Source organism: Nicotiana tabacum, chromosome 8 (genome assembly GCF_000715075.1).
Source record: "Nicotiana tabacum cultivar K326 chromosome 8, ASM71507v2, whole genome shotgun sequence".
NCBI lineage: Eukaryota > Viridiplantae > Streptophyta > Magnoliopsida > Solanales > Solanaceae > Nicotiana > Nicotiana tabacum.
In genome coordinates this window covers 148361938-148387458 of record NC_134087.1, presented here as the reverse complement: position 1 = coordinate 148387458, position 25521 = coordinate 148361938, and the positions used below count along the sequence as shown (strand labels likewise).

Sequence of the window (25521 nt, the reverse complement as noted above, 5' to 3'; positions counted from 1 at the left end):
AAATATGATAAAATAATCAAAACCTTCGAAATAGAGTACTTATAGATCTGCTCCAGGTACATCCTTCGCGAATGCAGTATGAGCCTCGCGTTCGCGAAGTACAACGCTGCCTCAGCCCAAAAACCTTCTACGCGAACGTGACTCAACACACACGAATGCGATGAATAGCTCGTCCACAGACAGTGAACGCAAAGACCACATGCGAACGCGAAGAACAAAGCTCTAGTCCCTAAATTCACTACGCGAACGAGGCATATGCCATGCGCACGTGAAGATCCATCATGAATGCGGATAGACCCTCATGGACGCGATGCACAACGCCATCAATCCTCACTTACTCTACGCGAATATCATACCACCATCGCGAACGCGATACTTACATGATACCAGCAAGACTAACAATCCAAACATAAGGAAAAGTGTCTGAAATCAATTTGAAACCCATCCGAGCCCCTCGAGACCCTATTCGAACATATCGACAAGTCCCAAAATACAACACGAATCTACTTGGGGTCTCTAATCAGACAAAATAACATCAAAACCACGAATCGCACCCTAAATCAAACTTAATGAACTATTGAACCCGTGCCGAACAATATCAAATCAACTCGAAATTGTAAATTTTTCACACAAGTTCCAAATGACATAACTAACATATTTCAACTTCCGGAACAACAATTCGAACCCAATAACATTGAAGTCAACTCCCGGTCAAATCTATGAACTTTTCAAACCTTTAAATTATCAACTTTCTCTAATTAGAGCCAAAATTGTTTAGGAACATCCAAATGCAAATTCGAGCTTACGTTGAAGTTCAAAATCAACTACTCGATCTGAGGTCAAATACCTAAAAGTCCAACTTGGTCAACTCTTTCAACTTAAAGTTTCAAAATGAGAATAATTCTTCCAAATCAATCCTGAACTACTCGAAAACCACAGACAACAATACACACAAGTAATAATACAACATATGAAGCTACTCATGATTCCAAACTACCGAACTGAATGCAAATGCTCAAAACGATCGATCAGGTCGTTTCATACAATTACGAATTTCTAGTGAAATAATTCGTAATTTATTATGGTCGGATTAATTCAAATATTTTGAATCAATTCTAATAGGAGGCTTAATTAATTAAATTTTTCTGTTCTTGAATAATTAAAAATTAAATGAAATCCAATTTGTTGATGGAAAAGGAAAACCTAGCATGTCAGGAAGAGGGTTTTAAACAATAAAATCTGAGCCTATATAAAGGGTCTTATTCCATAAAGGAGGCTAGGTTTTACTACATGTTTTCTCTCGGAAGAAATTAGACCATACGAATTTTGCAGATTTCTAGTATTATTCAGGTAACACAGTATAAGATCATGGAACTGGAGGACCCCATGGAAGGTCTTTGCTCGGATACTCTTTTTGCGATTGCGGTCATGCTTCAAGAGATAAGTATCAATTTTATGTTTAATTAAAATCTACTACACATTACATGCAAGTGATTCCGATGTTTAGGCATGTATTCCATCCGTCATTATTGAAGAAAATATAAATATAAATATAAATAGATTTGTGTTCATCTTTTTTAACTTCATTGAAGTATATCACTATCGATTGTACAAAAGTTCAAGTGCGTGGACTAAATACAAAATATATAAGTCAATAAGTAAATAAGTAAAAGATTAGATAAATAAATTAGTAAAACATAAGTCACAAATCACAATATTGAAGGCAAGAAGTTGCTAATACTTTGGTCAAAGGGACCTTCTTGTCACTGTGTTGGAAAAAATTAAGTTTATATATGGAATTCATTATAAGATGACACGTCATGACACGTGGACCAGTTAAAGAAGAACAAGTGATGAAGAATAATAAAAGAGGCACGAGCTTCAACAGGCACGGGCAGTCATTCAGATAAAAGACAAGGAAGGAAGATATTCGAACCTCTTTATGACGGAAGAGAATGAATCTGATAGAAAATAAGGAATAGATACGACTGATAGAAAATAAGGAATAGATACGAACTATTGGGCATTATATACAGAAACGTTAAGGAATCTGTATTGAATCAAATATGACTGCTGATTGTAACGTTACATTAAATGTCATTAAATGCCATTAATTGACAATAATTGCTCTATTATGGAAGAAACGAAATGTACCACTTAGAAATAGCTATAAAAGGAAAAGATTGATCATTTGTAAAGACACGAAATATCACCGAAATATACTGATTTACTTTGTTTTCTTCTGTTCATCTGATTATTATCAAAGCCAATTTCTTTTATTTATTTTATATATTGATTATCAGTAACCCGAGTTCTTCTAAAATAAAGCTTTGACCGAAATTACTATTTTTGGCTAAACAAATTGGTTCCGTTACCGGGAATCTGATAATCGTTTACTTTCTTAATCAGTTCTTTCATCAAAACTTACCATGTCGAATAACAACGACAACAATCAAGATACTCAACATCAAGAGAATGATGTGGGTGATAGGACACCACTTCCCTCACTGAGTGATTCACAACGTCAGTCACGAGAAGGAACTCTATATGGCTCTGAAACAAATAATGGGGTTGAACAAGTCAGCAATGCCCTCCGAGCTTTTACCAGCCAATTGCCAATTGCGCCACCAACACCAACTCCAAATCAGAATACTTTGGAAAACCCACGTTCTGGGCTCGTTAACTCAGGCACTGGTGGAACTCCAAGCGAATCTCGCAATGGCGAGCCAGGTAACATAGTTAATTCTGATTTACAAAATTTAGTTCTAACCTTGCAGAAGCAGCTCAAGGAGCAAAGCAACCATATAGAGAAAATACCTGGAGTACCACCTGTAATCAAAGGAATAGACATGGATAAGTACTCACAACAACCATGGAAGCCTAGTGCAGCTCCGGTGCCAATCCTGAAGAAGTTCAAAATGCCTGATATTCCAAAGTATGATGGCACAACTGATCCATGAGATCACGTGATTGCATTCACAGCTGGTGTGAAGGGCACCGATTTAACCAAACAAGAAATTGAATCAGTCTTGGTCAAAATATTTGGTGAAACACTCACCAAGGGTGCATTAACATGGTATTCCCTTTTACCCGAAAATTCTATAAATTCTTTTGCTAAGCTTGCAGATTCTTTTATCAAAGCACATTCGGGAGCTCAAAAAGTTGAAAAGAGAATGGAGGATATTTTTAAAATCAAGCAAAGAGATTCAGAGTTGCTTAGGGAGTTCGTGGATAGGTTCCAGCGTAAAAGAATGATGTTACCACGCATACCAGATAATTGGGCAGCTATGGCTTTTGCCACTAACTTGAATGAGAAAAGTTCAGAAGCCACGAGACGACTCAAGGAAAGTCTGCGTGAATTTCCAACAACAACCTGGAACGATGTTTACAACAGATACAGTATGAAGCTGAGATAGAGGAAGACACTATCTCCCGATCTTAGAAAGAGGAGAAGGTGAGTTCGAGACGTTCAGATAATGAAAAAAGGTCCGGTAAATATAGGTACGAACCATATATGGGCCCAACAGGAAAAGACTCACGATCAAAACAGAATAATTCGAGGTACGATCGTAGATCGAGAAATAGAGAGTCAGGTTCGTCATCGAGATTTGGGAACGATCGAAACTCACGGGAAATTCGAGATGATGATAGGAACTTGAAGGCAAGACTTGGCGGTTACAATTTCAATGTTAGCACTTCAGAATTGGTAGCGGTGTTAAGAGGCATGGGCGATAAGGTGCGTTGGCCAAAAGAAATGAGATCAAATCCAAACAGGCGCAATCCTGATCACTGGTGAGAATTTCACAACGATCATGGTCATAAAATGACAGATTGCAGATTGCTACAAAGCGAAGTTGATCGTCTATTAAAGCAAGGGTATCTCACTGAATTATTCAGTGAGAAAGGTAAGCAAGCATACATAAAGAATAGGTAGCAGCCCCCTAAACCTCCTTCTCCTAAAAGGACCGTTAATGTTATAAGCGGGGGCGAAGAAATCAATGGTGTAACGTACACAGCAGCCAATAAAGTTTACAAAGTCATAATTACCCACAGGAAGCGGGTGCGACATGTCTTAGAGGAAGAAAACATTACGTTTGATGATGCAGATGTGGATGGCGTGTTAACTCCACATAGTGATGCACTGGTAATATCTCTAGTTGTACATGATACTAATGTGAAAGAGTTTTGATTGATCTAGGTAGTTCCGTGAATATTATTCTGCTGAGAGTACTGCACGAGATGCAAGCTGAAGATAAACTAGTACCAAAGGCGCATGCTTTATCTGGATTCAACAATTCCAGCATTGTGACGAAAGGGGAGATAACACTTACTACATTCGCAGAAGGGGTTGTCAAAGATACAAAGTTTCAGATGGTAGAGATGGAGATGGCTTACAATTTGATTCTCGGGAGACCATGGATACACGAGATGGATGTCGTTCCGTCTACCTTACATCATGTTATTAAATTTCCATCACTATGGGGGATACTTCAAATCCGTGGGGATCAACAGACATCCAGGAGCATCAACTCTGTAGCAGATTCAAATACAAGAAACGAAGAAAAATAGCAGTTACAGAATCCAGTTGAGGATACCGCAACACAAGCCTCAACTGAACAAGGGCGAACGGATGTGGACTCAAGGCCCGATTCCATTCAAGAACCGGAGGAAAATAAAAATATCAAAACAACGATTGAAGAACTGGAGGCTGTAGAGTTATTTACACAATGGCCTGAAAGGAAAGTCTACGTTAGGGCTAACCTAAGCCACGACATGAAAGGTAAGTTGATTAAGTTTTTGAAAACTAATGTGGATTGTTTTGCTTGGTCCCATTCTGATATGACAGGAATACTACCGGAAGTAATGACTTACAAGTTAAATGAAGACCCATCATATCAACCTGTCAAACAAAAGAAGAGAAAGCAAGAGACTTTCAAAAATTAGGTGATTCAAGATGAGGTCCAAAAATTACTAAAAATTGGGTCTATCCACGAGGTAAAGTATCCTAATTGGTTAGCTAATACTGTTGTAGTACCAAAAAAGAATGGTAAATGGCGAGTTTGTGTAGATGACACAGACCTTAACAAAGCTTGTCCTAAAGATTCTTTTCCATTACCATATATAGATCAACTAATTGATGCTACTGCAGGACATGAGTTGTTAAGCTTTTTAGATGCGTATTCAGGGTACAACCAGATCAAAATGGATCCCCTAGATGAAGAAAAAACTTCATTTATAACAGACAGGAGAACTTACTATTATAAAGTAATGCCTTTTGGTCTAAAAAATGCTAGTGCAATATATCAAAGATTGGTAACCAAAATGTTCCAAGAACATTTAGGAAAGACTATGGGGGTCTACATAGATGATATGCTCGTCAAAACTCAACATTCAGGGGACCATATATCGCACTTGTCTGACATGTTTCAGATCTTGCAAAAAATTCAAGATGAAACTAAATCCGGAGAAATGTGCATTCGACGTTTCATCAGGTAAGTTTTTGGGTTTTCTTGTTTCTAACCATGGTATTAAAGTAAATCCCTCGTAGATTAAAGCCATTGAAGAAATTCCTGACATGCTTACGAGTAAAAACGAAGTGCAAAGGTTGATAGGAAGAATTGCAGCCTTAGGGAGATTTATTTCCAAATCATCAGAAAAGTGTTTTAAATTCTTTTCACCTCTTAAAAATCAAGATCAGTTCGAATGGACTGAGGAGTGTCAACAAGCACTCAAAAACTTGAAGACCTTGTCAAATCTGTCGTTGCTCGCAAAACCAAAGGTTGGGGAAAAATTGCTCGTTTATCTTGCTGTCTCCGAAGTAGCAGTAAGTGTTGTTTTAGTTCGTGAAGACCAAGATAAACAATCTCCAATTTATTATGTCAGTAAATCATGATTAGACGCGGAGACGCGATACCTCAATTAGAAAAGCTTGCACTTGCACTAATCATGACATCTAGAAAACTAAGGCCTTATTTTCAATGTCACCCTATTGCCGTAGTAACTGCTTATCCATTACGCAATATATTACACAAGCATGAGTTGTCAGGTAGGTTAGCCAAATGAGATATAGAATTAAGCGAATATGACATCACATACCAACCTAGAACCGCAATAAAATCTCAAATGTTAGCAGATTTTGTGGTTGATTTTAGCCAAGGAATGAAATTAGAAGCAGAAAACAAATTGCAAGTGTTCAACGGCTCTAATCCGGGAATTTGGACCTTATTCGCTGATGGTTCCTCTAATGTGAAGGGTGCAGGCTTGGGAATTGTTTTGGTACCACCTACAGGTGAAACCATTTGACAAGCCATTAAATGTCATTCTATAACTAACAATGAGGCAGAGTATGAAGCTGTGATTGCAGGTTTAGAACTGGCACTGGAACTCGGCATTAATCAGATTATAATCAAAAGCGATTCGCAGCTTGTAGTTAACCAAATGCTGGGGACTTATACAACCAGGGAAGCACGAATGCAATAGTATTTAGAGAAGGTATGGGATTTGATTAGGCAATTTCAAACTTGGAAGGTCACGCAGATACCAAGAGATGAAAATGTCGAGGCAGATGCCCTAGCCAATCTCGCATCTGCGGCAGACATGGCAAGCAATGAAAATGCTTCCGTAATTTGTTTGTTTCATTCAGTACTCGATCCAGACAAAGATGAGGTATATTTTAATAACTTAACCTGGGATTGGAGGAACAAGATTGTTGATTTTTTACAGTATGGTACCATCCCTGAAGACAAGAAAAAAGCTCACGCGCTTCGAAAAAAGGCTGATTGATATTGTTTAAAGCAAGGCAATCTTTATCGAAAAATGTTCAGTGGTCCCTTAGCAAGATGCCTCGGGCCTTCTCAGACGGAATATGTAATGAGAGAAATACACGAGGGGCATTGTGGGAATCACGCCGAAGGAAGATCACTGGTAAGAACCATGATTACGGCAGGTTATTATTGGCCTAACATGGAAGAAAAAGCGGAAAATTTCGTGGCTAAATGTGATAAATTCCAAAGATACGGTAACATGCATAGACTAGCGGAGTCGTTAAATCCGGTCATTGCATCGTGGCCTTTTAAGAAATGGGGGATAGATATCGTGGGTCCACTACCACAAGCAAAATGATAGGTCAAATTCTTGTTTGTACTTACTGATTATTTTACTAAATGGGTGGAAGCAGGAGCATTCAAATAGGTGCGAGAAAAAGAGGTCAGACATTTCATTTGGAGAAATATCATATGTCGATTCAGTGTACCAAAGGAAATCGTGTGTGATAATGTCCCGCAATTTATAGGTGCACAAATCACAGAATTTTTTCAAAGTTGGCAAATCAAAAGGATTACATCTACGCCTTATCATCCGGTGGGTAACAGACAAGCTGAATCAACAAATAAAATTATTGTTAACAATTTGAAGAAGCGATTAGAAGAAGCTAAAGGCAATTGGCCAGAATTGTTACCAGGTGTTTTATGGGCATACCGCACGACAACGAAACAAGCACGCGAGAAACACCATTCTCATTAGTATATGGAGTTGAAGCTTTAATTCTAGTTGAAATAGGGGAGCCAAGCGTGAGGTATACGCAAACGTCAGAAGAATCCAATGAAGAATAAATGCGCATAAACCTTGATTTACTTGAAGGAAAAAGGGAAGATGCACTAATAAGAATGACAGCACAAAAGCAAGTCATGAAACGATACAACAATCGAAGAGCACGATTAAGATACTTAAGGATTGGGGACTTCGTACTCAAGAAAGTTTTTCAATCCATGAAGGCGGCCAATGCAGGTAAATTAAGTCCAACCTGGGAAGGACCCTACAAGATTCATGGTATTGCAGGGAAAGGAGCATACGAGCTGGAAACAATGGATGGCAGGATATTACCTTCACATTGGAATGTCGTTCACTTGAAGAGATACTATTTTTAAGGAGTACCCACGATCAGGTATCCTCAATTTAAAATTCTATTTTTGAATTGTAAAATTTTATTAACGATTTTAGATGATAGACAAAAAGATAGCTTGTACTAAATGATGAATCACGACCTGCAAGGCACGTGGAATAAATTAAAATTCCTGGTCTAGGGTTACACCTATTTTGATAGAAATTGATACGGGTTAAGCAGTCTTCATCTATTATCGTACCTCCGAGTCCCATATATTTTATTCCTTTACAGGAAAAGGACCGAGTAAGAGGAGTAATCAAGTGCTCAAGACTTCATACTTCAAATCTCAAACACTTGGGGGACTATATAATATACATGGACATATGTATAAAGAAGGAAAAGAAGATTGGGAGATAATCAAAGTTCAAGCCTGAAAAGTTTACTCATTGAATGAGTCAAGTGCAGAGCAAAGTTACAAGCTAAGGCCAAAGAAAAACCTTATCATAGTTATGTTAAAGGAAATGTACTAAAACGGGTTATAAATAAAAACATGTGTGTTATTTTCTTTTTTGAAATCTGTTGTAAGGAATATAGTTACGAAAAAGTTATAGAAGTTACTTAAATACATGTAAGGTAGAAATTGACAAAGTTCAAATAAAAACTTGTCGAGGTTATTCCAAAAAACATATGTATTCCCATTTCTTTTATCGTACATTAACACCATTATGAAGCTGAGACGTCTTCTTCATTAAGTATCGAATATAAAAGGGCCCTCTTTTATAAAATTCATGATTGATTAAAAACATTCATGGAATTAAGAAAGCATTTTACAAAATAAAAGTGCAAATTATCGAATAAGTCTTTAAATATAAAGGCAAGACAGAAGTTCAAAAATAGCTAAGAAAATTTCTTAGTATTAAAAAGTTTAGACTAAGTATGAACTTAGTCATAAACTAAGAGTTGCTTATACAAAATGCCCCGAAAAAGGTTTGGGGACTTAATGTTTTCAATCCCTCAAAAAAGACCAAGAGTTGCAACCACATTCCACCAAAGAAAAAGAAAAAAAAAGTCACACATCATTGACTTGTCACTGAGGAGTTGAAGAAGGAACCAAAGCAGCACCAGGCTCAATTTGACTTGAAGGAATTAGGGTACCCATATCATCTTCAACATCGCCAGAAGCTTCAGCCACGGGAAAAGGAAAATCTTGGCTGGGATGAGTCTTTTCAATAGTCTCTTTGATTTTGGCTAACTCACATTCCAAGTTAAAATTCTCCTGGCTAACTTCCACAAGGGTATCATGGCGAGAATTTAAAAATGCCCAACTCACTTCAATTGCGGTTTTATCTTCAAGAATCTCATAATCTCTTTCCCAGTCAGCAATTTCATTTTTTAGCTTCTCATTCTCAGCCAAGGCAGAATCATAAGAAGTTTGAAGAGAAGTATGTGAACTTTCTAAGGAACGAACTTTATCAGAAGATATCCGGAGGTCTTCTTGAGTTTGAGTTAGAGTCCGCACGAGTTCACCAGCATATGCTTCTTTCTTACCTAAGAGAGCCTTAAACTCTCTGATCTCTTCACTTGCCTTGGAGAGTTGCTCGGAAAAAAGAGGTTTCAAGAAGATTCTTCTCTTTACCTGCTTGATTTGATGAAGCCTTTTCAACCGCCAACTCTGAAGTTAAAACTTTTACCTGCTGCTCTAAGGTACATTTACTCTATTCTAATATTTCCATGTCGATTTGAAGACTTTCAAACTGTTCCTCCCAATTATTCGCCTCCACTTGGTAGTCACGCGCTAATTGATTTGAGAGGGAAACCCTCTTTATCATCTCCGTGCCAATTAGATTGACCTAAAAAAGGGGGAACGATGAGAACCCTGAAAATAGAAAAAAGGTAAAGTAAAGTTTGAAAAAGGGATACCTTTAAAGAAGCATGCACTATATCGTCCATCAAAGTCAAGGAACTGTGGCCATCAAGTTTAGCTCGTTCAACTGGACCAATCAAAGGTTTCAACCACACGTCAGCTCGACCTGATTTCCTCAAAAGGTTACCCTCAACAGGAACTTTAATGGTAACTTGCCTCATAGCTTCACCTCTACTTGAGGAACCAACCTCGGTATGATGGATAGTTGAAGTAGGAACTGAAGAATAAGGAACTGTAGAAGGAGTAAAAATAGCATGGGGAGTAGAAACAACCTGGGGAGGAGCAACAACGGTAACAGTCACGACTGGGAAAGAGGGTATCAAAGGAACGGGTGTAGAAAAAGAAGCAAGAGGTTCTACATCAGAAATTGGCCCAAAACTTTCACTACCAAACTCGCGGGCAAAAAGCTATTTAGCAGAAAAATGAGCAGCAGCAGGAGTATCATCATCAGAAATCACCAACGAGGCATCAACAGGCTCGGTGGAAGGAATAGAATGAGGGGGAGATGCTTCATCATTTGAAATAATTCTTCTTCTAGCCCTTGTTCTTTTTATCAAAGAGCGCTCATCTTGTTCTTCTTCCTCCCCAGATTCTTGATCAATAGAAGCTTTCCTTTTTGACGAAGAACCCAAAATTATCTCTTGGGCCCTTTCCATAGAAATTCTAGAAGCTGCGATAGCCTCAGCACTTACGCCTCGAATGGGAAATCCTGACAAAATGAAGGATCAAAATAATTTCTGAAGAAAACAATGAGTAAAATAAGAAAAACTCTTACCGTGAGTTTTCACTTTCCAGCCAAAACAATAAGAGAGATTTTTCCAAGATCTACCGTCCATCGGAGCGGTACGTAATAATTTTCCTACCCAACCACGGAAATTGGGAATTTCATCAACAACTCCCATGGTTGCTGGAAAAGAAAAGGAAAATTAAAATAATGATCATCAAAATTGAGGAAAAAAGGTACGAGAAAGTTATTAAAAAGAAAACTCACGTGCAAAATTTCACTTTTCAGGGAAGGGAAGATTTTCATCACCCACGAAACCAACAGTGGGGGCAGCAACAAACCGGGCGTACCAACCACGGTATTTGTCATCTTCTGGACTAACCTGATCTCTTTTGCTTTTTGCCACTAGAGTAAAGACTCCTTGACGAAAGAGTTTAGGAGAATATAGGTAGATTAAATGAGATAAAGTAAAAGGCACGCCAGCCATGTTGGTCAAATGCCTCAAACAGGCAACAACCCTCCATACAATATGGCCAATTTGACCTAAGCAAACGTCCAAAAAATGACAGAATTCAAGTATAACAGGGTTAATAGCATGCTTAAAACCCAATGTGAAAGGATAATTGTAAACAAAAGAAAACCCAGTTAAGTAGGAGGTGATTCTTTGGTTCGCATTAGGGATTATAATGGGAAAGTCATGGCCCCAATGGAAATCTCTACGAACTATTGAAATCAGACCTTCAGTGATTTGAGTCGGATAAGTATCAACACGATCTAAAGAGGACAATTGGTTTCTAAGGGATTCTCTATCGTTGTAGAAAGATAGTTTCGCAGGGACTATTTCCTTTACTAAAGGTTCACGAAGAGGTTCAGAGGGTGCTTTACCTCTAGAAGAAGACCTTTGAGAAAGGGAACCTCTAGTTCTAGACGGAGGAGTAGAACTCGATGAAGGAAGAGAGGGGATTCGTGATGAAGAAGACCCTAAACTATGAAGCCTTCCTCCTCTCCTACTTCTAATAGGAGCAAGAGAAAGGTTGTCAACAATGGGAACTCTCCGAGGGTTAGGGTTTGAAGAAGACATAGTAGTACGAGGAAGAAGAAGATTAGAATTGAATATTCTGAACTTTGTGAAAAGGACAAGGGTAAAAAGTTATATTTATAGTTAGAAGCAACCGTCAAAGGAAAAGGTGCAATGATGGAAACGTCATAATGAAAACTGACGCTTCGTAATTGGTGAAGCTGTAAAAAAGCCTTAAAAGGCGCTGAAAGGTTGCAAAGCCAACCATGAGACGCCACGTGTCATGGACATTAAATGGAAGAGATAGTTGAAGCGTCAGTTCCAGGGAAAAATTAAATGGCGGCAAATATTCCCGCTTTAATAAGACCCACTTCCCAAATATTCTATTGATGAATAAATGACAAGTAGGGGGACTATCTGTATTGGGAAAAATTAAGTTTATATATGGAATTCATTATAAGATGACACGTCATGACACGTGGACCAGTTAAAGAAGAACAAGTGATGAAGAATAATCAAAGAGGCACGAGCTTCAACAGGCACGAGCAGTCATTTAGATAAAAGGCAAGGAAGGAAGGTGCTCGAACCTCTTTATGACGGAAGAGAATGAATCTGATAGAAAATAAGGAATAGATACGAACTATTGGGCATTAAATACAGAAACGTTAAGGAACCTGTATTGAATCAAATATGATTGCTGATTGTAACGTTACATTAAATGTTATTAAATGCCATTAATTGACAATAATGGCTCAATTATGGAAGAAACGAAACTTACCACTTAGAAATAACTATAAAAGGAGAAGATTGATCATTTGTAAGGACACGGAATATCACCAAAATATACTGATTTACTTTGTTTTCTTCTGTTCATCTGATTATTATCAAAGCCAATTTCTTTTATTCATTTTATATATTGATTATCAGTAACCCGAGTTCTTCTAAAATAAAGCTTTGACCGAAATTACAATTTTTGGTTAAACAGCCACTAGGTTTGATATATATGGGCAACAGTTTACATATACATCAGAAGGTTGTCAGCAATTAATAATGTGCTTACATGGTGTTGAATAAAAGTTTTACATAAATGGACTTTCTTCAATAAATTAACACAAGTCATCAAAGATTATCTTCTTTCTAATGGGGCGGCCTTTTAGGAATCATTTGGGAGTGGCAAGCTGCGTTCATCTATCAAATAGGTGTAATTCCGGTCAAAGTACCAATCAGCAAATGCCTTTGGTGCGGCCTGCACAAAACAATCCATCAAGAAATCAAATGGTGGAAATTGTGTAGTCAGCAAGAATTTCAAATTTGCATTTCCAAAACATAAATAAATATATAAATTAAATAGTCTCTTACCAGGTTATGAACCACGATGGGTTTTACAGGAGACCACCTAGTCTGCTTCTGAAGGCTGGTATGATGATGGACTACGTCTATGAAAACTCCTCTTAATTTAGGATTATTTCCTTTGGGTATTGCATTTAAGAAATCCGACCTCATTTCTGGAATAATAAATCCGGAAATATTAGATGGAGTATGAAATATTAATTTTTTTAAGCTACCTTTCGAATTATATTAATATCATTCCACGAGGAACTAATAAAGTTTTTCTTGTTTAGGTCATGAAGTATACCAACCTTGTAAGGTTTTGTTCTGACTTGCTGTGCATGTCCCTTCTTGAATGCAGCCATATATTCCACCTCCTAAAGTATATTGTGTCTGCAAAACAGTTTACTTTGAGAAGCCACTACAGTAAATGGTAAAAGCTAATCTAATTAAGTAGGCTTTGTTAGCGAAATAATTTCGCCTTTCTGCATCAGAGTAAACAAAAGTATGACAATTGATAATATCTAATTGCCTACCATGATATTATCAAATGCTGACATGGAAATAAATATTGGTGTCTTGATATCTTGTTGGATGTTCTCGGCGAAGAGGCACTGCAATGAATTGTAAGATTTTATAGTTTATTGGCAAGAGACTCAAGAAAACAACTGAATGCATGCCAAGGAACAATTTGTACCAATTCTGGTTTCATTTTTGAAGTGCAAGATTTGGGTAACGTTTTGGCAGATCCCTGCAACTGAGATAAATAGGTTTACAAAACAACAACCTCCAATAACTACATATGGAAAAAATTATCTATCAAGCGACCTTTTCTTTAAGTACTCCTTCTGTTTCATAGAATGTAAACTTATTTGACGGAGTAACTTATATATAAAATAAGAGAGAATAATAAGAAGGTGATAGGATTTACTTGTAGAGTGGCGATTCCTTTATATATTGATTCAAAAGGTCTTCCAAGCACAGGATTCTTGCTATTATAAGAAAGATATATATTCAAAATTAGGTCATAAGATCATTCTGTAATGAACGGTCATATATAGGTGAACTTGTTACAATCTTACAAATGAACAAAATAGCCAGAATCAACCAAACATTTCACTCTAGAGGTATTTGGCAATGAATTGCGGAAGCCATCACAGTACAACATTGCTGGATATCCTCCTGCTGAGCTGCCAGCCAGAATAGCCTGCAATAGTGAAGTACAAATTGAGACACACAAAAAAACTCCGTTTAATATTAATTTTCTTTTAAATTTTTGTACGGTTACTAGGCTTTTGGCATTGAAATTCAATGTGTCTATCACTAAGTCATATTAGAAGGATATTTAGCATAATTTACAGTCAATTATCTTAATCTTAATGGAATTTACATACATTCTTGGCGTTCTTTAATCCTTTTGCTAGCAGCTCCTCCAGTACTACAGTAAAAATCCTTGCCCCTCTGAAATGAAGTTTGGTAGCCTAAACAAAGCAAAATGTAAGGAGTGATAATTTCTTTTTGAGATTAATTACAACAAAATAAGTAATTTAAAATAGGAGTTCAAAATTATAACTTAAAATAGAACATACTGGATCAACGTATTCAACATCTCCTGTGAACGATCCACCATCACAGTATCTAACAAAAACTTTATTCCAATTGTAGAATTCTGCATATATTACATACAGCAATAATATGATACGTAATCCAGAACTGAACAATAATGCACCACTGCAACATCAATAATGCCTCTTCTATTTATTGTTTCAACAAAAAAATAAAAAATAAAAAATAAAAAAAATTCATTAAAACTTCAAGAGGACATATTAATCAAAGAGAACCTGGATTTGCACTCTGATTCTTGCTAAAAATTCCTTTAAATGGTTGTGGATGCATATAACTTGAAGAACCAACGTCGGACTTGGAACGCTTTGACGTTTGTGCACCATCCTCCTCCCTAAGGACAGAGTAAAAGTTTTCAAAGAATTTAGAAATCTTCGAAACAACAGTATGGGTGTGTTTGGTATAATGGAAAATGTTTTCTTGAAAAACAAGTAGTAATCTTATTCATTTTCCAGTGTTTGGTACGCAAATTAAGGAAAATGACTTCTCAAGAGTATTCATAAATAATTTAGATATAATAAACATGAAACCATAAACTTTCAAACCAACAAATTTCCGAACCCACAAATTTCATAAACTTTCAAAACCCAGAATTTCGAACCCGTAAACTTTATAATTTCTATACTCGTAAACTTCCAAACACATAAACTTCCGAACTCATAATTTTGGAACTTGTGAAATTTTAAACCTTTAAACAGATAAATAAAAAAATTAAAACTGAATAACTTTTTTTCGGGTGGGGTGGGTTGGTGAGGGTGGGGAAGGTTGAAAAGTAGTTTTGGAAAATATTTTCCCTTCTCTTGATAAGGAAAACATTTTCCTCCAATTGGAGGAAAATGAGTTCATAAGAAAAATGTTTTTCAAAACATTTAAGCCAACCAAACATGGAAAAATTAGAAAATATTTTTCAAAAAATATTTTCTTTCGTGCCAAACACACCCTATATCTAGAGAAAAAAGAACGCACACTCATAATGCTTCATCTCGCAAGGTAAAAAAAAGAAAAAAAAAAAATAGTAGAATCAATCTGGGGTTAAAAACGACTTATACCGAAAGTTGTACAAGCCAATTTCCAACTCCGTCTCCAAATCCTGGGTCAAAATGGTATGCTGGAGGTGATCCATCCAAGCACACTGCCGAATAGATTATGTCAATACAACTCTTCAATTAAAAATACTTGATTTTCAAATTCAAAGCTTAACTTGTACATAGGGGTGTACATAGATCGATCGGGTTGGTTCGGATTTTACGATTACCAAACTAAATCAATTGTATCGGGTTATTAAATCTAAAGACCAAACCAAACCAATAAAATTCGGGTTTTTCGGATTTTTTTCCGGTAAAATTTTCGTAGGACAAAACATATAATTTGTGCTCAAAATATTTCTTTAATCCTAGTAAGATATAACTATATAAAGTACTTTTCAAGAAAACAATACAAAATATGAGATGTTTCATGGCATTATCCTAAAATATTCAACAATAAAGACAATAAAATTATGTAATATAAATATTGCTAATTAAAAAATCATAATAAAAATAAACATAATCTAAAAGTACTAAGTCATGCTAAAGTAAGTAGACTAATAAAGGAGTATTAATTACATGACTAAACGCTAAAGAAAAGATAAAAATAGGTTATGCATTTAAATCTAAATTATTGTAAACAAAAAATAGATAATCAATACATTCCCATTCGTAGTATTGACTATTGAATTGAATGTCTTTTGTTAGCATTCGTATTAAATTGATTTTGGTTTGGGCTTTTGTTAGCATTATTTAATTTACTAATATTAATGACTATAAAACTTTATTGGAACAATCAAAAGTTCTAAGTCCAACCTTAAAATAATACCTTAAAAGATAAAATTATGAAATTTTTTAAGAAATATTTATAAATTACATCACAATAAATATATTTATATATTAAATATATTCAAATTTTCTATATATATAATGTCAGGTTTTTTTGGTTTCGGTTTGACTTTCTTTAGTTAAAACCGAACCAAACCAATTATGGTCGGGTTTTTTTTTTTCCAACACCAAATCATAGTCAGGTTTTTTTCTCGGTTTGACTCGGATTATTGGGTTAGTGCAGTTTGTCAGTTTCCTTTGTACAACCCTTGTACATATAAGTGACGAAATTAATTAACCTGCCCCTTTCGATACAGCACTATGAATGATTGTTTTAGTGATATTGTATACATCTGGGTTTTGGGTTACTTTTGCACATTCGGTTATGACGATGGTCAAAGTGAAAATAAATAAGACAAAAAGTTGAAAAGATCTTGTAACCATCATCATCCTGTAAAACATAAAATTAAGGAAATGATTAGTTAATTATGACAAAGAAGAATTCATATGGTTAAAGAGAAAAAAATAGAGTATTTGCAGATGTACTTTGTAAATATATGATGCAAAAGATGTATTGACCCTAACTAATGAATTTCGAAACTGTGTATATATAGTAGGATCCCCAACGATTTAAGTTGGAGAACCGGGAAATTAGGCCATAGAATAGAAGACTACGACACTAGAACCCAACACTTGTCTGAATATTCTCATGTTTTCTTAATTTTCTTCAGACCTCAAGATTTGAGAGGTAAACAACTTAGTTAGTTGAGTAGTTATATGGAATGTCTATTGTCTGGGCAACGAACGTTTATACGTGGTGATTAAATTTCATGTAATTCCAAAATTACCTGAAAGGATCTGCTTCGTTGTTCTCTAAATTATATTAGTATCCCACAATCCCGAAAGATATTGTTGAAAATTTTAAAAGTAATCTATACATAAGAGCTACTGTAGAAAATTTTAAAAAATAATCTATACATAAGAGCTACTGTAGATTACATTGTGTAAGCCGGTATGTTTACCGTGAAAATAGCAATAACCATTAGATTTGTTTTTGTGAGATTCTAAAAATACGTGATCTATTTTTATGCTAGTTGTTAGGCAGTTGATGCTATATGAAGGGCTTAGAAGCGAGATAAGAGCTTAAAAACGAGATATTAACCAAACCGAATCGCTGTCAATCGGGGCCTCGAGATTTCTTATTCGGGACCTCGAGGTCGATCGGATGCTTGGGTGGGAGCTATCGAGGGTAGTTGATGGACGACTAACAGTTGTAATAAAATCAATGACAGCTCTTTATGGCCAATAATAAGCAATAAATAATGAACAATAAATAGAATACAATAAGTATAAGTAATGAATGAAGCAACGGGATCAAGAGAATGTATTAGAGAGCAGAGAGAATGTTCTTGTGTATTTTGTATGGAGTGTTTACAAAATGACAGGGATCCCCTTTATATAGGAGGGGAAATCCCTAACATAGTACAAATAAATTTATTACAAAGATATGGAGATGGGACAGCTAGTTACTACCATGATGCAGGCTTAGACTAGCCTGACAGACTTTGTCGGCTCTAGCTACACGCCTTGGGAACTCCCCACTTTCTCCCCGTAACCGTCGGTCCGTACTGCTCCGAGGTCGGGCGTCGATGGCCCTCGAGGGATGAAATTCGACCGTGGTTTTGAGCCTTCGAGACGTCGTAACGATGGAAAATTGGACCCTCCGATTTTACCACATACAGATAGTCCCGGCATTTCTTAGAGTAGAACGATAAGAAACGACCTTGATAACCATCTTCCCGAATTTCCCGCGATAATGTTATAGTGATGATGTCATACTTATGACATAAGCCTTTGTGACAACCGACGCATCTTGCTGACTCGTCTTTTCAGTGTCATTTAATGTACTACCATTTCTCGTCCTTCTAAGCGATAATATCGCTGCCGATTCAGTTCCAAAAATGCATTGATTGCGCCTGCCGATACGTCTTTCAAAGACATTGATGATGCTGTCGGTTACGCTATTCAAAGAGTATTGATTGGGCTTGTAGGTTATGCTCCCCTTTTTCTATACTTGTGAAGAATTTGAGTGCATGACCCCACCGATTGGTGCAAATATCGAGCCCTGGTGCGGGTATTTCTTCTGACTTTTTATTGATTAACACGGCTCCCCGCAGAACCCTTTACCGTTCCTTGGATGAAGCCCGGATCGGACTGATAAACTCGGGTCGTCGGGACCCTGACTTCGAGTCGAATGAGAGTAGGGCTTCGAACCTTCAGACCGAGACTTAGCCTTTAGGCCTCGCGGTAATCTTCGAGGGGCGATATGCTCGGATGCCTCGAGGCCGAACCCATATGAGTAGGTTTTTAGAGCTTATCTCCCTATTGGTGGAGATCCTCGAGATCAGGTACCATCTCGGGACTTTTAATGAAATTTATGGCTTTTTGGAACCAATCTTCCTCTTGGTGGAGGTCCTCGAGATGGGGTACAATCTCGAGACTTCTAGTGATATTAATGGCTTCTTGGAGCCTATCTCCTTTTGACGGAGGTCCTTGAGATAGGGTACCATCTCGGAACTTATAGTGATATTAATGGTTTACTTGGAGCCTGTCTTCTTTTGTGGAGGTCTCGAGGTCGGGTACCAACTCGGGACTTGCAATGATGCCAATGGCTTCCTAGAGCATAACTTCTTTTTGATGGAGGTCCTAGAGGTCGGGTACCACCTCGGGACTTGCAATGATGCCAATGGCTTCCTGGAGCCTAACTTCTTTCTGATAGAGGTCCTCGAGGTCGGGTACCACCTCGGGACTTGCAATGATGCCAATGGTTTCCTGGAGCCTAACTTTTTTCTGATGGAGGTCCTCGAGGTCGGATACCACCTCGGGACTTGCAATGATGCCAATGGCTTCCTAGGGCCTAACTTGTTTTTGATGGAGGTCCTCGAGGTCGGGTACCACCTCGGGAATTGCAATGATGCCAATGGCTTCCTGGGGCCTAACTTTTTTCTGATGGAGGTCCTCGAGGTCGGGTACCACCTCGGGACTTGCAATGATGCCAATGGCTTCCTGGGGCCTAACTTGTTTCTGATGGAGGTCCTCGAGGTCGAGTACCCCCTCGGGACTTGGTTGACGCGGGGTTTTCGACCTTGAAGCATCGTATGGTGACGTCGAGTGTAGGATATGGTTACGAAATGGCCGTGGCGATTCCGCCGGCATATCTTTCCAAAGCGATAAAAGCTTTAGCCTACATTTTTAATCGGCGTTTGAGGTAGGCGGGTGGTCGCCGTTTTTTCCATGTATAGGTTGTCTTCGCCCTTTTGGAGATTCTGCTATTCTGAGTAGTTATCCTCTTTTATAGAGTTCTCCTTTCTTGCGCCAATTTTCCTTTAACTCAAAGCTTTCGCCCAATTCTTCATTTCCCCTTTCTTCGTTTTACTATAGCCATGGCTGCTATACCCAAATCCCTTGGCAAGGAGAAAAGTGCTCCGCTTCTGGGCACTTTGCTTTAGGAGGGAATCTCCCACCAGAAGAGACTCACAACATTCAAGGTTATCGGGATTATACCTCGAAGTACATTTCTTTAATAGGAGAGGAGCACCTTGAGTTGGTAAGGAAAGACTGTGGATGGGGAGAAATCCCTTAGGCTCATTTGCGACGAAAGGGAGGTCGAGTTGGCATGCTTACGGTATGAGGCGACTCGGAGCTTGAATTTTGAGAGCTACCTGAAGGGGCAGGTAATATTTGTTCCGAGGCAGTGTGTGGTCCTTCTTCTAGCTCCTGAGGCTCATGTTTTGTTTATTTCAGTTGCAGAAGAAGACGAAGGACCTGGAGCACCATCAAAACAAAGTTGGCCGAGCCAAGTGCTAGTATGATGAGTTAAAGGCTCAGGCGAATGCTCAGGCTTCGGCCAAGAAGGGCGCTTTGGCTAAACCTTCCGCTCTTAAGGTTCAACTTCGCTTAGCTCGTGATAATAGCTCGGTTCGAACAGACATTATTAAGAAGCTCGAGTCTGAGCTTTTGAAGATAAAGGTCGAGGTTGTGGACGCCCGGGATAAAGCTGTAACAAGCCGAACTAAGGCCGACTAGAAGGTGGCGGTCTATTTGAAGGACGCTGCCGATGTTCAAGCTGAGCTGAGAAGGAGTCTTGACCACGAGGACAGGAGCAAGGAATATTCTCGGTGTAAGTCTCGAAGGAAAACCCTCGAGGAGATCTGTGCTAGGGGCTTTGACCTTTAGGAGCTGAGAAGGATTCTTGACCACAACGGCTCTTACGCTTTTGCTCTTAGGCAGATTTAGTTAACTGTTTTGGGTTCAGTCTCCGAATCGGGTTTCCACTCGAGCTCATTCGACCCTCAAGTTTTTGAATTTAAAGCTGGCCCTTAGGCTCTTACGCGTTGGGTCGGTACGACCTTTTGTATGTGCTAGCGACAGTGGATCTTACACATTGGGTCGATGTGACCTTTTATGTGTGGGCTGGCGATAGTGGCTCTTACACCTTGGATCGATGCGACCTTTTATGTATGGGCTGGCGACAGTGGCTCTTACACTTTGGGTCGATACGACCTTTTATATAGGCTTTATTTTTCCCTCGATAAGGATTTTTTGAAATAATGTTTGCCTGAATCTTCGATGGTTTAATATAAAACCTCGATTGTGAGTCATTATATGGCGATGATTGAGCACCTCGAGAGGTTTGGCTTAGAGGCTGAGTATCTCGAAGCCAGTGTTTAGGATCTAACATAGTCGAAGCTCTTTTGCCTATGTCGAGGGTAGCCTATTTAACCGGTTCTTTTCAAAGTAGATTCGAAGTAATTGAAGGCCTGTGATTTTTGTACTGACGGTCGGGCGTCCCCGAGTCGCGTTAGTTTTGCTAGTACAGCCTTATGAACGTAGTCATTTGTGCTTGGCCGGAGCCATTTTTAGTCCTGAGTGAAGTAGTTTCGGCGTCTATATCGAGGGTATGCCTTGTAGGGATCTTACAAGTTCGATATATAGCCTTAACTTTGAGATCGAGTTTATGCCTTTAGTAAGGTCTTACAAGTTTTACATGCCTTTGAGGTGTTACAGTTTTGGATACTTGGTACAAGTATGGTTCATGCCTTGCTTGAGGTCTTACAGATATTATTGTTGCCTTATGTAGGTCTTACGAGACCGAGTCTACCCGCTTGGGGTCTTATGGCCTCGGGTTTTGATAAGTCGATGGAGATGGGGATTGACAGCAGTCCCCGAGTCATCGAGGGTTTCTCAGCTTGGGAGCCATTACATGTGAGTTTGGTATTACCTCATTGAGGGCTTACGATTTTGCAGTTTCCGACAAGGAGGTCATGCGGCCTTGAGTTTTTGATGCCAGTCCCCGAGTGTTCGAGACATTTTTTGGCTATGGGGCTGTTTGTGATCTTGCTGTTTCCTTATTGAGGGCTTACGAGTTAGGAGCTCCGACCTGGGGGTCACATTGTTTTGAATTGTTGACGCCAGTCCCCGAGTGTTCGGGACGCTATTGACAAAGGAGTCGTTTTTGCAAAAATACCGAGTTTCTTTTGAAGCATGAAATGCTTTGATGAAAAGTATTCTTCGATTAGTTGGTACAAGTATACATGCCTTTGCTGTTACGGGCTTGGTTGTTCTTATGCCGATACGGTTTGTTTGACTGTTTGGCCTGGTACATTATTTTTCTATCAAGACCCTACTTAGCGTGTATATCCTTCTCCGAGTAGGTGACCTTTCGGGGGGATGCCCCTAGTATTCGAGGTTGAATGCAAAAGAAGCCTTGAATACTTGTTGAGTCTTCCTTAGGTAGCATATGGATGTTGCCTCGTTAAAAACCTTGCCGGTAAAACCCTTTTTAGGATAAAAATCCGGTCGAGTTGGAGTGCAACACATTCTTTTGAAACCTAAGGCCTTCGAGTTGGAGAGTGCTTTGGTCGTTTCAATCGGATACCTGCACGCAGGTCAGTGTAGAATGTAATTGAAAGAGAAAGGAGACAGTCATACCTTAGTGTAAAATGTGTCGACGATGTTTCGAGCCCTGATGTATTTCAGTCGCTCGTGATGAGGATGCGGTACGGTCCCCTGCTTTGTTTAGTTGGTAATAGATGAGAGTGTAGCTTGTTATAGCTATTTTACTGTTTGCTTACCCTTCGGTTCCTTCGAAGGTGGATGGTACTGCTCTCATGCAATGTATCCATCGCCTTCCGAGCAAGGCATTGTACCTCATGTCTCCCTCGATGACATGGAATTTGGCATTTTGGGTTATGCCGGCCACGTTGACTAGGAGGGTGATTTCCCTTATTGTTGTTTCGCTTGCCATGTTGAATCTGTTGAGGACTTGAGAGGTGGGTATGATTTGGTCAAGCAGTCCGAGCTGCTCTACCACCCTCGGCCTGATAATGTTGGTCGAGCTACCTCGATCTACAAGTACACATTTAATTTGAAATGTATTTACAAGAAAAGAGATTACCAGTACGTCGTTGTGTGGCTGAGACAAGGTCTCGATGTCCTCATCGCTGAATGTAAGAGCATCCTCAGGTATGTAACCCCGAGTTCGCTTTTCTCTAGTGATAGATATTTTTGTTCTTCTCATCGTGGGATCCTATGGGGTATCGATGCCTTCCAAGATCATTTGGATGACATGTTATGGCTCATTTATTTCATTCTTCTTGGTCTCCTCTCTTTCCCTAAACTAGTTTTTGGCCCGGTCACTGAGGAATTCTCGAAGGTGACCTTTACTAAGTAGTCAGGCTACTTCTTCCCGGAGCTAGTGGCAATCCTCGGTCCTGTGGCCGTGTGTGTGTGTGAAGTTCATACACTAAGTTGTGATTTCTTTGCGAGGGATCTGATTGCACAGGCCTAGGCCGCCTGTCATCTCTAATTTTACTGATGGCGAAACGATGTCTGATACATCAACATTGAAGTTTTACTCCGACAAACAGGGTGCTTCTGTCGGCCCTGTGTACCTATCGAACCCAGCTCTGTTGACGAGTCCCCGAGGATTCTGGCCTCGGTCCATCCTTAGATTGTTACGGGGTATGTTGCGCCTCGGGGCATTTCTCCTGTCATCGGTGTATGACTGGTACCTTTCTTTGTTTGGTTTTGGCTCCTTTGCCAGAAGCCTGCTTGGGTATACCGAGTCCGAGGGGGCTCCTAGTTGGTCGTCCTCGACCCTGTTTTTAGATTGGTACAGGTTGTGAACGTCCGACCAGATCACGGCCGGATATTCAACCAGATTCTATTTCAACTGCTTCGAAGCCACCGAGCTTCGTTCATTCAGACCTTGAGTGAAGGCCTGTACTACCCAGTTGTCGGAGACTGGTGGTAGTTCTATAAGTTCCATTTGAAAGCGAGATACAAATTCTCGCAGCATCTCATTCTCCCTCTGCTTGATCTTGAAGACGTCGAATTTCCTTGTTGCTGCTTTGATGGCACCGACATGTGCCTTTATGAAAGAATCTACCAGCATGGCAAACGAGTCTATGGAGTTAGGATCTAGGCTATGATATCAAATCATGGCCCCCTTCGAGAGTGTTTCCCCGAACATTTTTAGCAAGACAGACTCGATCTCGTCGTCTTTTAGGTCACTGCCCTTCACTGCACAAGTGTAGGTAGTGACGTGCTCGTTGGGGTCTAAGGTTCTGTTGTACTTCGGAAGCTCAGGCATTCTGAACTTTTTTGGAATGGATTTTGGGGCCGCTTCCTGTGGGAATTGCTTTTGCACGAACTTCTTTGAGTCTATCCCTTTCAGGATTTGGGGTGCGCCTGGAATTTGGTCGACCCTGGAGTTGTAGGTCTCGACCTTCTTGTCGTTGGCTTCTATCTTCTTCTCGCCCGACTATATCCTCTTTGTGAGGTCTTCGAGCATCTTCACAATGGCGGGTCGGCTGTCGACCCGTTGTTGCTCGATCTCTCAGGTACCTGCTCGGTTGGCGGGGCCGTGCCTGGTGCTATCGTGCTAGGAGTTTTCCGGTGACGTTGCAGCTGAGCAATCGCCAGCTGTTGTGCCTGTAACATTTCAAAAATAACGTGAAGACTAACCTCTCGTTCTTCCGTAGTTGGGGTTTTCTGAGCTTCTTGTTGGTCCCCTTGGTGCATGCTCATTTTAGTGTGGGAGCTTACATCGACAAGTTGGGCGTCGCGTGAGACCGCGTCTAGAAAAATTGGTCCTGGTGCGTTCTCGAGGTTTTGTGGTGGTACACCAACACCTGGAACATCCACGCCATTCTCCCCGTGGTTCTCAAGATTGTTGTTCACTAAGTAAGACATTTTGGCCTGAAATCGAAGATCTTGGGCAAAAAAAAGTGTGAAAGATAACTTGAGTTATGTAGTTAAACCAACAAGAAAATAATCACTATTATTTTTAGCCCCACGGTAGGCGCCAAATTTTTTACCGTGAAAATGGTAATAACAATTAAATTTGATTTTATGAGGTTCTAAAAATACGTGATCTATTTTTATGCTAGTTGTTAGGCAGTTGATGCTATGTGAAGGACTTAGAAGCGAGATAAGAGCTTAAAAACGAGATATTACCAAACCGAATTGATGTCAATTGGGGCCTCGAGATTGCTTATTCGAGGCCTCGAGGTCGAGTCGGATGCTCGGCTGGGAGCTAACGAGGGTAGTAGATGGACGACTAACAATTGTAATAAGATCAATGACGACTTTTTATGGCCAATAATAAGCAATAAATGATGAATAATAAATAGAACACAATAAATATAAGTAATGAATGAAGCAACAGGATCACGAGAATGTGTTAGAGAGTAGAGAGAATGTTCTTGTGTATTTTGTATGGAGTGATAGATGTTTACAAAATGATGGGGATCCCCTTTATATAGGAGGGAAAATCCCTAATATAGTACAAATACATTTATTACAAAGATATGGAGATGGGACAGCTAGTTACTGCCATGAATGCGGGCTTAGACTAGCCTGACAGACTTTGTCGGCTCTAGCTACACGCCTTGGGAACTCCCCACTTTCTCCCCATAACCACCGGTCCGTACTGCTCCGAGGTCGGGCGTCGATGACCCTCGAGAGATGAAATTCGACCGTGGTTTTGAGCCTTTGAGACGTCGTAACGATGAAAAATTGGACCCTCCGATTTTACCGTATACATTGTAGTTTAACATAACAAAATTTATATCGCACAAGAAAATGCCATTTTAACACAAAAAT

General features: G+C 39.2%; 1 protein-coding gene across 2 annotated transcripts; it reads right to left on the bottom strand.

Moving 5' to 3' along the window:
• Window positions 1–12518: 12518 nt before the first annotated feature.
• Window positions 12519–16964, bottom strand: LOC107781125 (pectin acetylesterase 7-like). Of its 2 annotated transcripts, none has more exons than XM_016601772.2 (13): window positions 16900–16964; window positions 16653–16804; window positions 15550–15632; window positions 14719–14834; window positions 14467–14546; window positions 14272–14358; window positions 13960–14084; window positions 13809–13869; window positions 13575–13634; window positions 13414–13491; window positions 13189–13270; window positions 12908–13053; window positions 12519–12794 (listed from the first exon to the last, which is right to left on the bottom strand). In XM_016601772.2, exons 2-13 carry the CDS (start codon window positions 16704–16706, stop codon window positions 12702–12704), a joined length of 1065 nt encoding a protein of 354 aa, XP_016457258.2. In that variant the 5' UTR covers window positions 16707–16804; window positions 16900–16964; the 3' UTR covers window positions 12519–12701. The 2 variants fall into 2 exon arrangements, with proteins under 2 accessions (XP_016457258.2, XP_016457259.2); XM_016601773.2 differs by having other exon boundaries at window positions 13575–13628.
• Window positions 16965–25521: the final 8557 nt, after the last annotated feature.

What these genes read in the sequence shown, in the direction of transcription:
- LOC107781125 (XM_016601772.2), bottom strand. Translation starts at nt 16,706, where the DNA reads ATGTATACAATATCACTAAAACAATCATTCATAGTGCTGTATCGAAAG. An exon ending in TGCTGTATCGAAAGGGGCAG is followed by an intron (nt 15,633 to 16,652) that starts GTTAATTAATTT and finishes TCTATTCGGCAG; the next exon opens with TGTGCTTGGATGGATCACCT. An exon ending in TCAGAACAAAACCTTACAAG is followed by an intron (nt 13,054 to 13,188) that starts GTTGGTATACTT and finishes TTATTATTCCAG; the next exon opens with AAATGAGGTCGGATTTCTTA.